This window comes from Trachypithecus francoisi, unplaced genomic scaffold (genome assembly GCF_009764315.1).
Source record: "Trachypithecus francoisi isolate TF-2019V2 unplaced genomic scaffold, Tfra_2.0 Lachesis_group4, whole genome shotgun sequence".
Lineage (NCBI taxonomy): Eukaryota > Metazoa > Chordata > Mammalia > Primates > Cercopithecidae > Trachypithecus > Trachypithecus francoisi.
The window spans coordinates 114,139,078-114,151,719 of NW_022681469.1; the positions used below are offsets into that span (position 1 = coordinate 114,139,078).

The 12,642-nt window shown below is 47.1% G+C and overlaps 1 protein-coding gene across 1 annotated transcript in view; it reads right to left on the bottom strand.

The window, feature by feature from the left end:
- Nucleotides 1–6,590, bottom strand: part of KPNA7 (karyopherin subunit alpha 7) — a 36,060-nt gene extending 29,470 nt beyond the window's left edge. Inside the window, exons 1-2 of the mRNA XM_033193021.1 lie at nt 6,505–6,590; nt 1,709–1,840 (exon numbers count right to left, since the gene is read on the bottom strand). Coding sequence (XP_033048912.1) covers nt 1,709–1,840; nt 6,505–6,570 — 198 coding nt within the window. The 5' untranslated portion in view covers nt 6,571–6,590. The remainder of the gene's footprint in view (nt 1–1,708; nt 1,841–6,504) is intronic.
- Between the last annotated feature and the right edge of the window lie 6,052 nt (nt 6,591–12,642).

The window sequence follows — 12,642 nt, forward strand, 5'->3', positions numbered from 1 at the left end:
AATTTTTAAAAAGCTAATATAGGACCAAAAGGAAAACAACTTTTTTGGGTTTTTTTTGTTGTTTTTTGAGATGGAGTCTCACTTTGTCACCCAGGTTGGAGTGCAGTGGCATGATCTTGGCTCACTGCAACCTCCATCTCCCAAGTTCAAGTGACTCTCCTGCCTAGCCTCCTGAGCAGCTGGGATTACAGGTGCACACCACCACGCCCAGCTAATTTTTTGTATTCTTAGTAGAGATGGAGTTTCACCATGTTGGCCAGGCTGGTCTTAAACTCCTGACCTCAGGTGATCCACTCGTCTTGTCCTCGCAAAGTGCTAGGATTACAGGCATGAGCCACTGTGCCCGGCCTTTTTTTCCTTTTGTTTCATACCTTCCTTGGATGGGGGGATTCTAGGGACTGCTCCAAACAAATGAAGCTAATTAGAGATATAGTTCGGACTCCTGTGGCAATTCAGAGAATGACTACACATTTCACTGATGAATGGGAATGTGTCATAGGACCCACTCACTTGACAAAAATGGAACGAGTCTCTGCCCTCTACAAGCCCTAAGCTGAGCAGGGTAAAAAGGGTGCATGTGGGTGGTTAAAGTAGGCAGACAGTGGTGTACCCCAAAAGAATATAGAGATGCCATTATTGAGGTGCTAAGAAGGAAAACTTCCTGGTCAAGGCATTTGGTATTCACAGAAACCAGACTAACCTTGATGTCAACCCAGGATCTGCATTTAATGAGGTTGGGGCTGAGAAATAACCTTCACCCACCCTCATTTCCTCGGTTTTCAGGCTTAGGGGTAGCAAGTAAATTTTCAATTAGAAATATCACTTTTGGGCCGGGTGCAGTGGCTCAAGCCTGTAATCCCAGCACTTTGGGAGGCCGAGACGGGCGGATCACCAGGTCAGGAGATTGAGACCATCCTGGCTAACACGGTGAAACCCCATCTCTACTAAAAATTACAAAAACTAGCCGGGCGAGGTGGCGGGCGCCTGTAGTCCCAGCTACTCGGGAGGCTGAGGCAGGAGAATGGCGTAAACCTGGGAGGCGGAGCTTGCAGTGAGCTGAGATCTGGCCACTGCACTCCAGTCCGGGCGACAGAGCGAGACTCAGCCTCAAAAAAAAAAAAAAAAAGAAAAAAGAAATATCACTTTTGGCCAGGTACAGTGGCTCACACCTGTAATCCCAGCACTTTGGGAGTCTGAGGCAGGCAGGTCACTTGAGTCCAGGGCTTCAAGACCATCCTGGGCAACATGGCAAAATCCTGTCTCTATAAAAAATGCAAAAATTCACAAGGCATGGTAGTGAGTGCCTGTAGTCCTATATACGCTGGAAGCTGAGGCAGGAGGCTCGTTTGAACCCAGGAAGGTTAGGGCTGCAATGAGCTCTGACTGTGACACTGCACTCTGTCCTGGGTGATAGAATGAGACCCTGTCTCAAAAAATAAAAATTAAAAAAAATTAAAAAGTAAAATAAAAGAAATAGCACCTTCTCCATCCCACACTAGAACCTCGATTCCACAGACTCAGAGCCATAGGAGTAACGGCCATTAGCCTTTTAACAAAGGCAGTTTAGTTCAAACCATAATCTCTTCACTCCTTTCTTTAAAAGGCCAAAAAGAGTTTGCAAGTTCTGAATTTATTAAACATTATCCAGCCAGAGACACTTGCTAAGAACATATTTTGCCCAAGACTACTCTAAACACTACGTACTGACCGCCACCCCTTTGGCTGGTTTTTCAGGTGTGTCAGGGCAGAAGCTCGTGATATTCCTTCTCTTTAAGGTTTGTTCATCTTTCTTGGCCTTTCGGAGCTCCAGGCTGACCGCCATCCTCTGCTGTCGCCTCAGCTAGTGAGGAAAAGAAATTGGAGCATTTAGAACCAGGAGTGGGGATGTCACCACATGTAGAACCCAGGAGTGAGGATGCTACATTTAGTCTGTCAAACATGTTTCAAATCATCCAATTTCATTTTCACAGATACAATAGGCTGGAAGAGTTCAGATCACACAGTAAATCATCTCAGCTCTGTTTACCTCCTCTTTTCTCTTACACCACGTCTAGAAAATAATTTGATCTTCCTTCCAAAATAAAGCAAGACCATGCACAACCTTGACAGGCCACGATTCTCAGCTATAAAAACACTTCAGCAAAGCATCCCATTGCCCTAAGTCTGAACACATCTTCAATGACGCTGATGATTTCCTGAAGGATATGGCTGCTTCCTGAATGTGCCCAGGCCTTTTCAGTGGTGGCTAGGATAGGTGGTGCTGGGGACAATTGGGGGACTGCCCATGTCCTAGACACCCTGATCATTTCCACTACATATAGATATATATTATTTTACATATTATATAATACAATAATATATATTTTATATTATATATCAAATATATCAAATATTTATATATAATATAAATATATATTATATATATTTTATATATTATATATTTTTATATATCTTTTTCTTTTTGAGATGGAGTCTCACTCTGTCACCCAGGCTGGAGTTCAGTGGCATGATCTCAGCCCACTACAACCTCTGCCTCTGGGGTTCAAGCCATTCTTGTGCCTCAGCCTCCCAAGCAGCTGGGATTACAGGCATCTGTCACCACACCTGGCTAATTTTTGTATTTTTAGTAGAGATGGGGTTTCTCCATGTTGGCCAGGCTGCTTTCGAATTCCTCAGCTTAAGTGATCCACCTGCCTCAGTCTCCCAAAGTGCTGAGATTATAGGCTGAGCAACTGTGCATGGCCCATTTCCACTATTAATGAAACCTGTCTATAAGCCATTAAAGCCTTCATCCCCAAAACTACATACTGAGGGAGATTAAAATTAAAATGAGGCTGGGCATCGTAACTCGTGCCTCTAATCCCAGCACTTTGGGAGGTCAAGGTGGGAGGATCACTGAGGCCAGGAATTCCAGACCAGCCTGGACAACATAGCAAGACTCTTTTTCTACCAAAAAAAAATTAGCTGGGCATGGTAGCATGCACCTGTAGTCCCAGCTACTTGGGAGGCTGAGGTGGGAGGATCCCTTAAGCCAGGGAGGTCTAGGCTGCAGTGAGCTATGATTGTACTACTGCACTCCAGACTGGGCAATAGAGTGAGACCCTGCCTCTAAAAAAAACACACGCTCTCTCTCTCGCTCTCTCTGCCAGTTAATGACTCAAACTTTGTAGTATTAAGAATCCTGAGGAAATGACCTAACCTTTCTCAATAGCTGCGCTTAGGCTGAAGACATTTCAGGAACAATTATAAAGAAGTCACCATGTATTAGATACTTTTGGTTCCTTAAGCTACTTAATTCTTGCTTGAAAAAGGGCCATCAACTGGGCACAGTGGTCACGCCTGCAATCTCAGCACTTTGGGAGGCCAAGGCAGGAGGACTGCTCGAGCTCAGGAGTTCAAGAACAGCCTGGCCAACATAGTGAGACCCTGTCCCTACAAAGAAAAATAAAAAATTAGCCAGGTATGGTGCTACTTGGGAGGCTGAGGTGGGAGGATCACTTGAGCCTGGGAGGCAGAGGGTGCGGTCAACTATGATCGTGCCACTGCACTCCAGCCTGGATGACAGAGCGAGACCATGTATCAAATAATAAAAGGAAAAAATGTAAAAGGGTCATGGTGGCATTATATGGCAAGGCAGGAACATCTTTGGGAATCACTGAGCCCATCACACTGTTGCCCTGTCGCTAGGCAGGTCTTCCCTGTAAACACTTTTGTACCTTTCTCTCTTCTCTCTGGCAGGCCTTTCCTGTTGCTGTGAAGACTCAATTCCTTTGTTCTCACTGATTTCCTTTAATCTGCAGTGGTTCTGGAAGCCAGACAGCTTCTTTGTTGGAATAGGTTACTGTAAGAGTGATTTGGTTCCTGGGCCAGTCACAGTGGCTCACGCCTGTAATCCCAGCACTTTGGGAGGCTGAGGCAGGGGGATCACGAGGTCAGGAGATTGAGACCATCCTGGCCAACATGGTGAAACCCCATCTCTACCAAAACACACACAAAAAATTAGCCATGCATGGTGGCAGGCACCTGTAGTCCCAGCTACCTGGAAGGCTGAGGCAGGAGAATTGCTTGAATCCAAGAGGTGGAGGTTGCAGTGAGCCGAGATCACACCATTGCACTCCAGCCTGGTGACAGAGCAAGACTCCATCTCAAAAAAATAAAAATAAAAATAAAAAATAAAAAGTGATTTTGTTCCTGATGGTGGCCTAACCAGGCTGCTGTGACCCTGTACTTCCCTCATTCTCCTCATCAGGCTTTTGGATTCCCAAGGTGGAGCTAAACTTATATGATGCCAGTCAAGATACAGAGATGGGGGCTGGGTGCAGTGGCTCACGCCTGTAATCCCAGCACTTTGGGAAGCCAAGGCAGGCAGATCACTTGAGGCCAGGAATTCGAGACCAGCCTGGCCAACATGGCAAAACCCTGTCTCCACTAAAAATGCAAAAAATTAGCCAGGTGTAATGGCGCACATCTGTAATCCCAGCTACTTGCGAGGCTGAGGCATGAGAATCGCTTGAACCTGGGAGGCAGAGGTTGCAGTGAGCCAAGATTGCGCCATTGCACTCCAGCCTGGACTATGAAGCAAGTCTTCATCGCAAAAATAAGAGATGGAGGACTTGGCCGGGCGCGGTGGCTCAAGCCTGTAATCCCAGCACTTTGGGAGGCCGAGACGGGCGGATCACAAGGTCAGGAGATCGAAACCATCCTGGCTAACACAGTGAAACCCCGTCTCTACTAAAAAATACAAAAAACTAGCCGGGCGAGGTGGCGGGCGCCTATAGTCCCAGCTATTCGGGAGGCTGAGGCAGGAGAATGGCATAAACCCGGGAGGCGGAGCTTGCAGTGAGCCGAGATCCGGCCACTACACTCCAGCCTGGGCGACAGAGCGAGACTCCGTCTCAAAAAAAAAAAAAAAAAAAAAAAAAAAAAGAGATGGAGGACAGAGCTAGCAACAGAAAACTATGCTACCAAAGAAGCTGAGTGAGAGTTAGAATCCATATATGCAGTACAGACCGCCCCCCCCCGCCACCGACTGTCCCAGCCCTTGGGCTCAACCTGGCAGCAAGAACAGCCTGGACTTCTCAGTTCCAAGTCCTATTTCTACAAGTCTACAAGGCATGCTTGTTGGCCATACCTATATGCTGACGTTTTAGCTCCTTGGTAAGCTTCATTGACATGAGCAGCTGTAAATACCTGTATACTGGCCCCTGGGGAAGCCATCCAGCCCCTTGGAAATAAATAGCAGCCTGGTTTTTTGTTTTTTTCAGATGAAGTCTCACAGTATTGCCCAGGGTGGAGTGCAGTGGCACAATCTTGGTTCACTGCAACCTCTGCCTTCCAGGTTCAAGCAGTTCTTCTGCCTCAGCCCCCCAAGCAGCTGGGATTACAGGCCTCCGCCACCATGCCCATCTAATTTTTTATATTTTTAGTACAGACAGGGTTTCACCACATTGGCCAGGCTGGTCTCAAACTCCTGACCTCAAGTGATTTGCCCACTTCAGCCTCCCAAAGTGCTGAGATTACAGGCGTGAGCCACCACGCCCAGCCCAGCCCAGTTTTTGGTTTGGTTTTGTTTTAGAGAGGGTCTGGCTCTGTCACCCAGACTGGAGTGCAGTGGCACAATCACAGTTCACTGCAGCCTTGAACTCCTGGGCTCAAGCAATCCTGCCGCCTCAGCCGCCAGAGTAGCTGAGATTACAGGTACATGCCACCACACCTGGCTGGTTTTGTGTTTTTGTAGAGATGGAGGTCTTGGTATGTTACCCAGGCTGACCTAGAACTCCTGTCCTCAAGCGATCCTCCCACCTTGGCCTCCCAAAGTGCTGGGAACACAGGCATGAGCCACCACACCCAGCTAAGCAGCCCTGTTTTATGGATGAAGAAACTGGGGTTCTGAAATTAAATAATTGCAAGATTCCATGGAAACTTTGATTTGATTTCACAGTTGTCTGGCTCCTAAGTCCACATGCTTTTGTCTTCCCCACCTTTAATATTTTATGATGAAAATAGCAAACATACAGAAAAGTTGAAAAGTTGATTCAGGAAACACCTAGGCATCTATCTAAAGAACTTTTGCTATATTTGCCTTATCAACCCATCTCTCCACCACCACCACTCCCCATCCTCCCCTCTTTTTTTTTTTTTTTTTTTTTTTTTTGAGATGGAGTTTCTCTCTTGTAGCCCAGGCTGGCGTGCAGTGGCGTGATCTCAGCTCACTGCAATCTCCACCTCCTGGGTTCAAGTGATTCTCCTGCCTCAGCCTCCCAAGTAGCTGGCATTACAAGTGCATGCCACCACGCCCAGGTAATTTTTGTATTTTTAGTAGAGACGGGGTTACACTATATTGGCCAGGATGGTCTTAATCTCCTGACCTCGTGATCTGCCTACCTCAGCCTCTCAAAGTGTTGGGATTACATGGCATGAGCCACCATGCCTGGTCTCTTCACCCCATTTTTTATGCAGATTGCACTGGCCCCCGATAGAAGCAGGTGGGTGCTTTATACTCACAGATGCATCTTTGCCACAGTACTTAAATTTTCTCCGCCTGTCTTCTGGAGCATCTAAGGTCGGCATATTGACTGGAAGTAGTAAGTTACCTGCAGGTTGGACAGGAACAAAGAAATTTTCAGCGCCGATTATGTGGGTTATTATGTCAGTATCATCAGGCTCTAACCCTTAAAGGGCTCACAGTGGAACAGAGAGCAGACCCAGGAAGCTAGCCTTTTTTTTTTTTTGAGACGGAGTCTCGCTCTGTCACCCAGGCTCGAGTGCAGTGGCGGGATATCAGCTCACTGCAATCTCCACCTCCCGGGTTCAAGCAGTTCTCCTGCCTCAGCCTCCCAAGTAGCTGGGATTACAGGCACCTGCCACCATGCCTGGCTAATTTTTGTATTTTTAGTAGAGATGGGGTTTCACCCTGTTGGCCAGGCTGGTCTTGAACTCCTGACCTTGTGATCTGCCCGCCGTGGCCTCCCAAAGTGCTGGGATTACAGACATGAGCCACCGTGCCCAGCATTTTTTTATTTTTTGAGACCAGGGAAACTGAGTGAGAGTTAGAACCCATATACACAGCACAGACTCCCCGCCCCCAACCCTTGGGCTCAAGCTGGCAGCAGGAACAACAGTCTGGACTTCTCCAGCTCCATGTCCTGTTTCTGCAAGGCTGCTTGTTGGCATCAGGGAGTCACTCTGTCACCCAGGCTGGAGTGCAGTGGCACAATCACAGCTCACTGCAACCTCGACCTCCTGGACTCACGTGATCCACTCACCTCAGCCTCTTGAGTAGCTGGGACTACAGGCCTGAACCACCACACCTGGTTTATTTTTTGTTTTTTTGTTTGTTTTTGTAGAGTCGGCATTTCACCATGTTGCTGAGGCTGGTCTTGTACTCCTGAGCTCAAGTGATCCTCCCACCTGAGCCTCCCAAAGTGCTGGGATGACAGGCATGAACCCGAAGTCAGCTTCTATAAGCATCACCACGCCAGCTCAGTAGGCTGTGAGCACTGTGGGAGCACCAAGATGACCAACACTGGGCATAGCAGTAAAGGAAACCTTTTAAAGGTGCTTTGGTTTCAACTGGGTTCTCAATGAGGCAGATGGGCTGGTTGTCATATATAGAAGCCTTTCATGCCAGGCACAGTGGCTCACGCCTATAATCCCAGCACTTTGGGAGGCCGAGGCAGGCGGATCACTTGAGGCCAGGAGTTCGAGAGCAGCCTGGGCAACATGGGAAAACCCCATCTCTACTAGAAATACAAAAATTAGCCAGGCATGGTGGTAGACACCTATGATTCTAGCTATTTGGGAGGCTGAGGCAGGAGGATCACTTGAATCCAGGAGGCAGAAGTTGTAGTGAGCTGAGATCGCACCATTGCACTCCAGCCTGGGCAACAGAGTAAGATTCCGTCTCAAAAAGAAGAAAAAAAAAGAAGCCTTTTACACAGTGTGTCTGAGGAGTTATGAATCAGGCATATGTACAGAGGGGTGAGGAGACCCACCAAGGCTGCAACAGGAACCCCCACACCCCATGCACCAGCACATGGGATCAGGATAGTCTCAAGTACAAGTTGCCGAGAATCCTTTGGTAGACTGCCTCTACCCCAGTCCAGACCACCATCACCTCAACAACCAGCACTATGTTGCCTTCCAGCTGGTCTCCCTGCTTCTCCCATTGCCTTATTCCAATCTATTCTTTGCACAGAGTACACATGATTGTGGATCACCTGAAGTCAGGAGTTCGAGACGAGTCTGACCAACATGACGAAACCCCATCTCTACTAAAAGTACACAATTAGCCAGGTGTGATCGTGGGCGCTTGTAGTCCCAGCTACTCGGGAGGCTGAGACAGGAGAACTGCTTGAACCCAGGGGGCAGAGGTTGCAGTGAGCCAAGTTCGCACCACTACACTCCAGCCTGGGCAACAGAACAAGACTCCATCTCAAAAAGAAAAGAAAAGAAAAGAAAAATATCTGATTAGCCAGGCACAGTGGCTCATGCCTGTAATCCCAGCAACTTGAGAGGTTAAGGTAGAGAACTGCTTAAGGCCAGGCATTCAAGACCAGCCTGGGCAACAAAGCAAGACCCCGTCTCTACAAAAAATATAAAAATAAGCTGGGCGTGGTGGTGCGTACCTGTAGTCCCAGTTACTTCAGGCTGAGGTGGGAGGATTTCTGGAGCCCAGGAAGTCAAGGCTGCAGTGAGCCATGATTGCACCACTGAACTCCATCCTGGGCGACAGTGAGACCCTGTCTCAAAAAATAAAATAAAAAGGAAAAATAAAAAAGGAAGATGTTCTCTCTGGCCAGGTGCGGTAACTCACGACTGTCATTCCAGCACTGGAAGGCCAAGGTGGACACATTGCTTGAGCCCCGGAGCTGGAGGCTGCAACGAGCCATTATTACACCACTGCACTCCAGCCTAGACAGCAGAGCCAGACCCTGTCTCTAAAGCACGTTGTTTAAAAAATGCAAAAGCAAACAAAACCAAGAAGAATCTGATCTAACCCTTCTTCTTAAAAAACTCTCTCCTGGCTACCCATTGAGTTTAGAAGAAAATTCACTTTCTACACCAGCCCCAGCCCACTTCACCTCCAACAGCTCTTTTGTTGATCATTGTGTTCTAGACCCCTGGGCTTCATTATCAAGTATTCCAGGTTCATTGTACTTGGGCCTTTGAAGGAGCTGCTCGGCCCAGGATCTCTGCACACTTGGCTCCTCTTCAGTCTCCACTTAAACATCTCTGAAAGCCCTTCCTAACTGTCTTCCCAGTCTTATTTTCTTCTCAGCTTTAACCACTGCCTGATATTTTCTGGTTTTGTCCATCTTCGTCTCCCTCTACTCCCCGTGATAACAGTACCGTGTGTGTCTTAGGCAGGGATTTCTCACCTCTTTCACAACACATAACAAAGTATGTACTCAAATATTTGTCAGGGGAGGGTGATGCGTGATACGAGACAGGGCGTTGGTCCTCAGAGGTGATTTTTCAAATCAGGGCAAGTTTGAACTTTTTTTTTTTTAATTGGAGGGAGTTTCCTTTTGTGTTTTCGTTTTGCTTTTGAGACAGAGTCTTGCTCTGTTGCCCAGGCTGGAGTGCAATAAATAGTGCCATCATGGCTTACTGCAGCCTCAACCACTTGAGCTCAAGTGATCCTCCTGTCTCAGCCTCCCGAGCAGCCAGGACTAAAGGCACAAGCCACCATGGCTGGCTAATTTGTTTTTGTTTTTTTTTTTTTTTGAGATGGGATCTCACTATGTTGCCCAGGCTGGTTTCAAACTCCTGGGCTCAAGCAATCCTCCCCACTCAGCATCCCAAAGCATTGGGATTACAGGCATGAACCACTGCACCTGGCCCCAAGTTTGAATGTTCACAAACTTGGGAATATTTCTTACATACAGGTATGTAATATTCATCTGTTTCTGATCATACAAGATGTTCTAGACTACATTATAGAAAATAGAAAACTGGATAAAGAAGTCAACTGATGGCCAGGCGCGGTGGCTCAAGCCTGTAATCCCAGCACTTTGGGAGGCCGAGACGGGTGGATCACGAGGTCAGGAGATTGAGACCATCCTGGCTAACACAGTGAAACCCCGTCTCTACTAAAAAATACAAAAAACTAGCCGGTCGAGGTGGCGGGCGCCTGTAGTCCCAGCTGAGGCAGGAGAATGGCGGGAACCTGGGAGGCGGAGCTTTCAGTGAGCTGAGATCTGGCCACTGCACTCCAGCCTGGGCAACAGAGCGAGACTCCATCTCAAAAAAAAAAAAAAAAAAAAGAAAGTCAATTGACTCTTATCTTCAGTGAATAGCAGCCAAGAGTAGTTTTGGTAGAAAAGACTAATTCAGACATATCAATTTGAAAGAGGCAGTGTAGACAACTTGAAAATTTGTATCAGGGAATTTATAGCTGGCCAGGCACGGTGGCTCATGCCTGTAATCCCAGCACTTTGGGAGGCTGAGACAGGTGGATCACCTGAGGTCAGGAGTTCGAGACCAACCTGGCCAACATGGCGAAACCCTGTCTCTACTAAAAATACAAAAGTTAGCTGGGCTTGGTGGCAGGCACCCGTAATCCCAGCTACTTGGGAGGTTGAGGCAGGAGAATTGCTTGAACTTGAGAGGAGAAGGTTGCAGTGAGCCGAGATCAAGTCACTGCACTCCAGCCTGGGTGACAGAGTGAGACATTGTCTGAAAAAAGTAATTTAGAGCCAAGACTGATGTTGTAAGAAGAGAGACAAGCTCTGTGTAAGATCAGAACAAGGACTGAGTCTTGAGGATACTCACATTAGGGCCTGAGAGAATCAAGAATTAGCAAAGAACCAGGATAAAGAAGGGAATTAGAGATAGAACAACAGAGTTAGAGGCACTGCCAGTAACAGTGGTCACCACCCCAGTGACAAGTCCCTAAAATGAAGCTCTAGCCACCCACAGCAAGACAGGAGCTACAGGAGAGCATGTCAGCTGAGCCTCAGAGCAGAGGAAACCAACAGTCTACACTATCCCTCTGGGTTTCAGATCCTGGTGGCTCTGCCTGCTTTAAAGCATTAGTTTCCGCCAGAGCCTGGGAAAGAATAGCCTATATACCTTGTCTGCAAATCTGATCATGGGAAATACAAATTAGTTCCTCAGATTGACCCATCTCTCCCACTCTCTGATCTCAAAGCCAGAGAGGTGGAGGGTGACACCTGGTTTTAACATTCACAAAGCTCTCAATCATTGTGAGTCACGTTAACCTCTTCCCCAACCATTGTGGACAAAGGGACCTCAGTGAATCCGGAGTCCCTCGGTTGTTGTCCAGGGAGCCCTCACAGAAGTTGGCTTAAGACTATCTCAGAATTTAGATTTCTTCAATACAACTTCAAGCTCGAGGTAGCTTTACCCCTAGTAACACGTCAGAACTCAGCGCACCTGGGAAGGGAGAGAACTGCATTGCAAGACAGCTTCAGCACTGGGAGTTCAGGCTAGGAAACACTGGTGTCCGATCCAGATGTGTCAATTTTTTTTTTTTTTTTTTTGAGATGGAGCTTCATTCTTGTAGCCCAGGCTGGAGTACAGTGGTGCAATCTCAGCTCACTGCAACCTCCACCTCTCGGTTCAAGTAATTCTTCTGCCTCAGCCTCCCTAGTAGCTGGGATTACAGGCACCTGCCACCACGCCCTGCTATTTTTATATATATATACACACACACATATACATATATATACATGCATATACCTATACACGCATACATATATATACATATGTGTGTGTGTGTGTGTGTATATATATATATATATATATATTTTTTTTTTTTTTTTTTTTTTGTAGAGGTGGGGTTTCATCATATTGGCTGGGCTGGTCTCAAACTACTGACCTCAGGTGACCCACCGGCCTCGGCTTTTCAAAGTGCTGGGATTACAGGCGTGAGCCACTATGCACAGCCTACTTCTAAGTAATCTCAAATTCTGCCATGTAAGGAAGAGAAGAGTTGCTTTTTAAGACTAAATTTTCCAGGCACAGTGGCTCACGCCTGTAATCTCAATGCTTTGGGAGGCCAAGGCTGAAGCTTGAGCCAGAAGTTTGAGACCAGCCTCAGCAACATGGTGAGACCTTATCTCTACAAAAAAAAAAAAAAAAAAAAAAAAAATTGATCTGGCATGGTGGTCCCAGATACTCAGTGGGAGGATCACTGAGCCCCAGAAATCAAGGCTGCAGTGAGCCATGATTGTGCCACTGCGCTCCAGCATGGGTGACAGAGACCCTATCTCAAACAGAAAAAAAGACAAAATCATTGCTATTGATTACAGTGTCCTTTAAACATCTTGAAAACTAGATTCCTAGTCCCTAGAATAACCAGTGTCAAAAGGATCATCAGTTGAACCAAAATTTGGGTTTAAATGAGATTCCACCTCTAGGTCTCCAAGAATAGAGACATAGGGCATTTATAAGCCTGGAATAGACGAGAATTGTGGGCCTATTTAGGAAGCAATGGCCAAAAGGTTTTGTTTTTTTGTTTTTTTGAAACGGAGTCTCACTCTGTTGCCCAGACTAGAGTGCAGTGGTGCGATCTCGGCTCACTGCAAGCTCCACCTCCCAGGTTCAAGTAATTCTCCTGTCTCCGCCTCCTGAGTAGCTGGGATTACAGGCATGCACCACCACGCCCAGTTAATT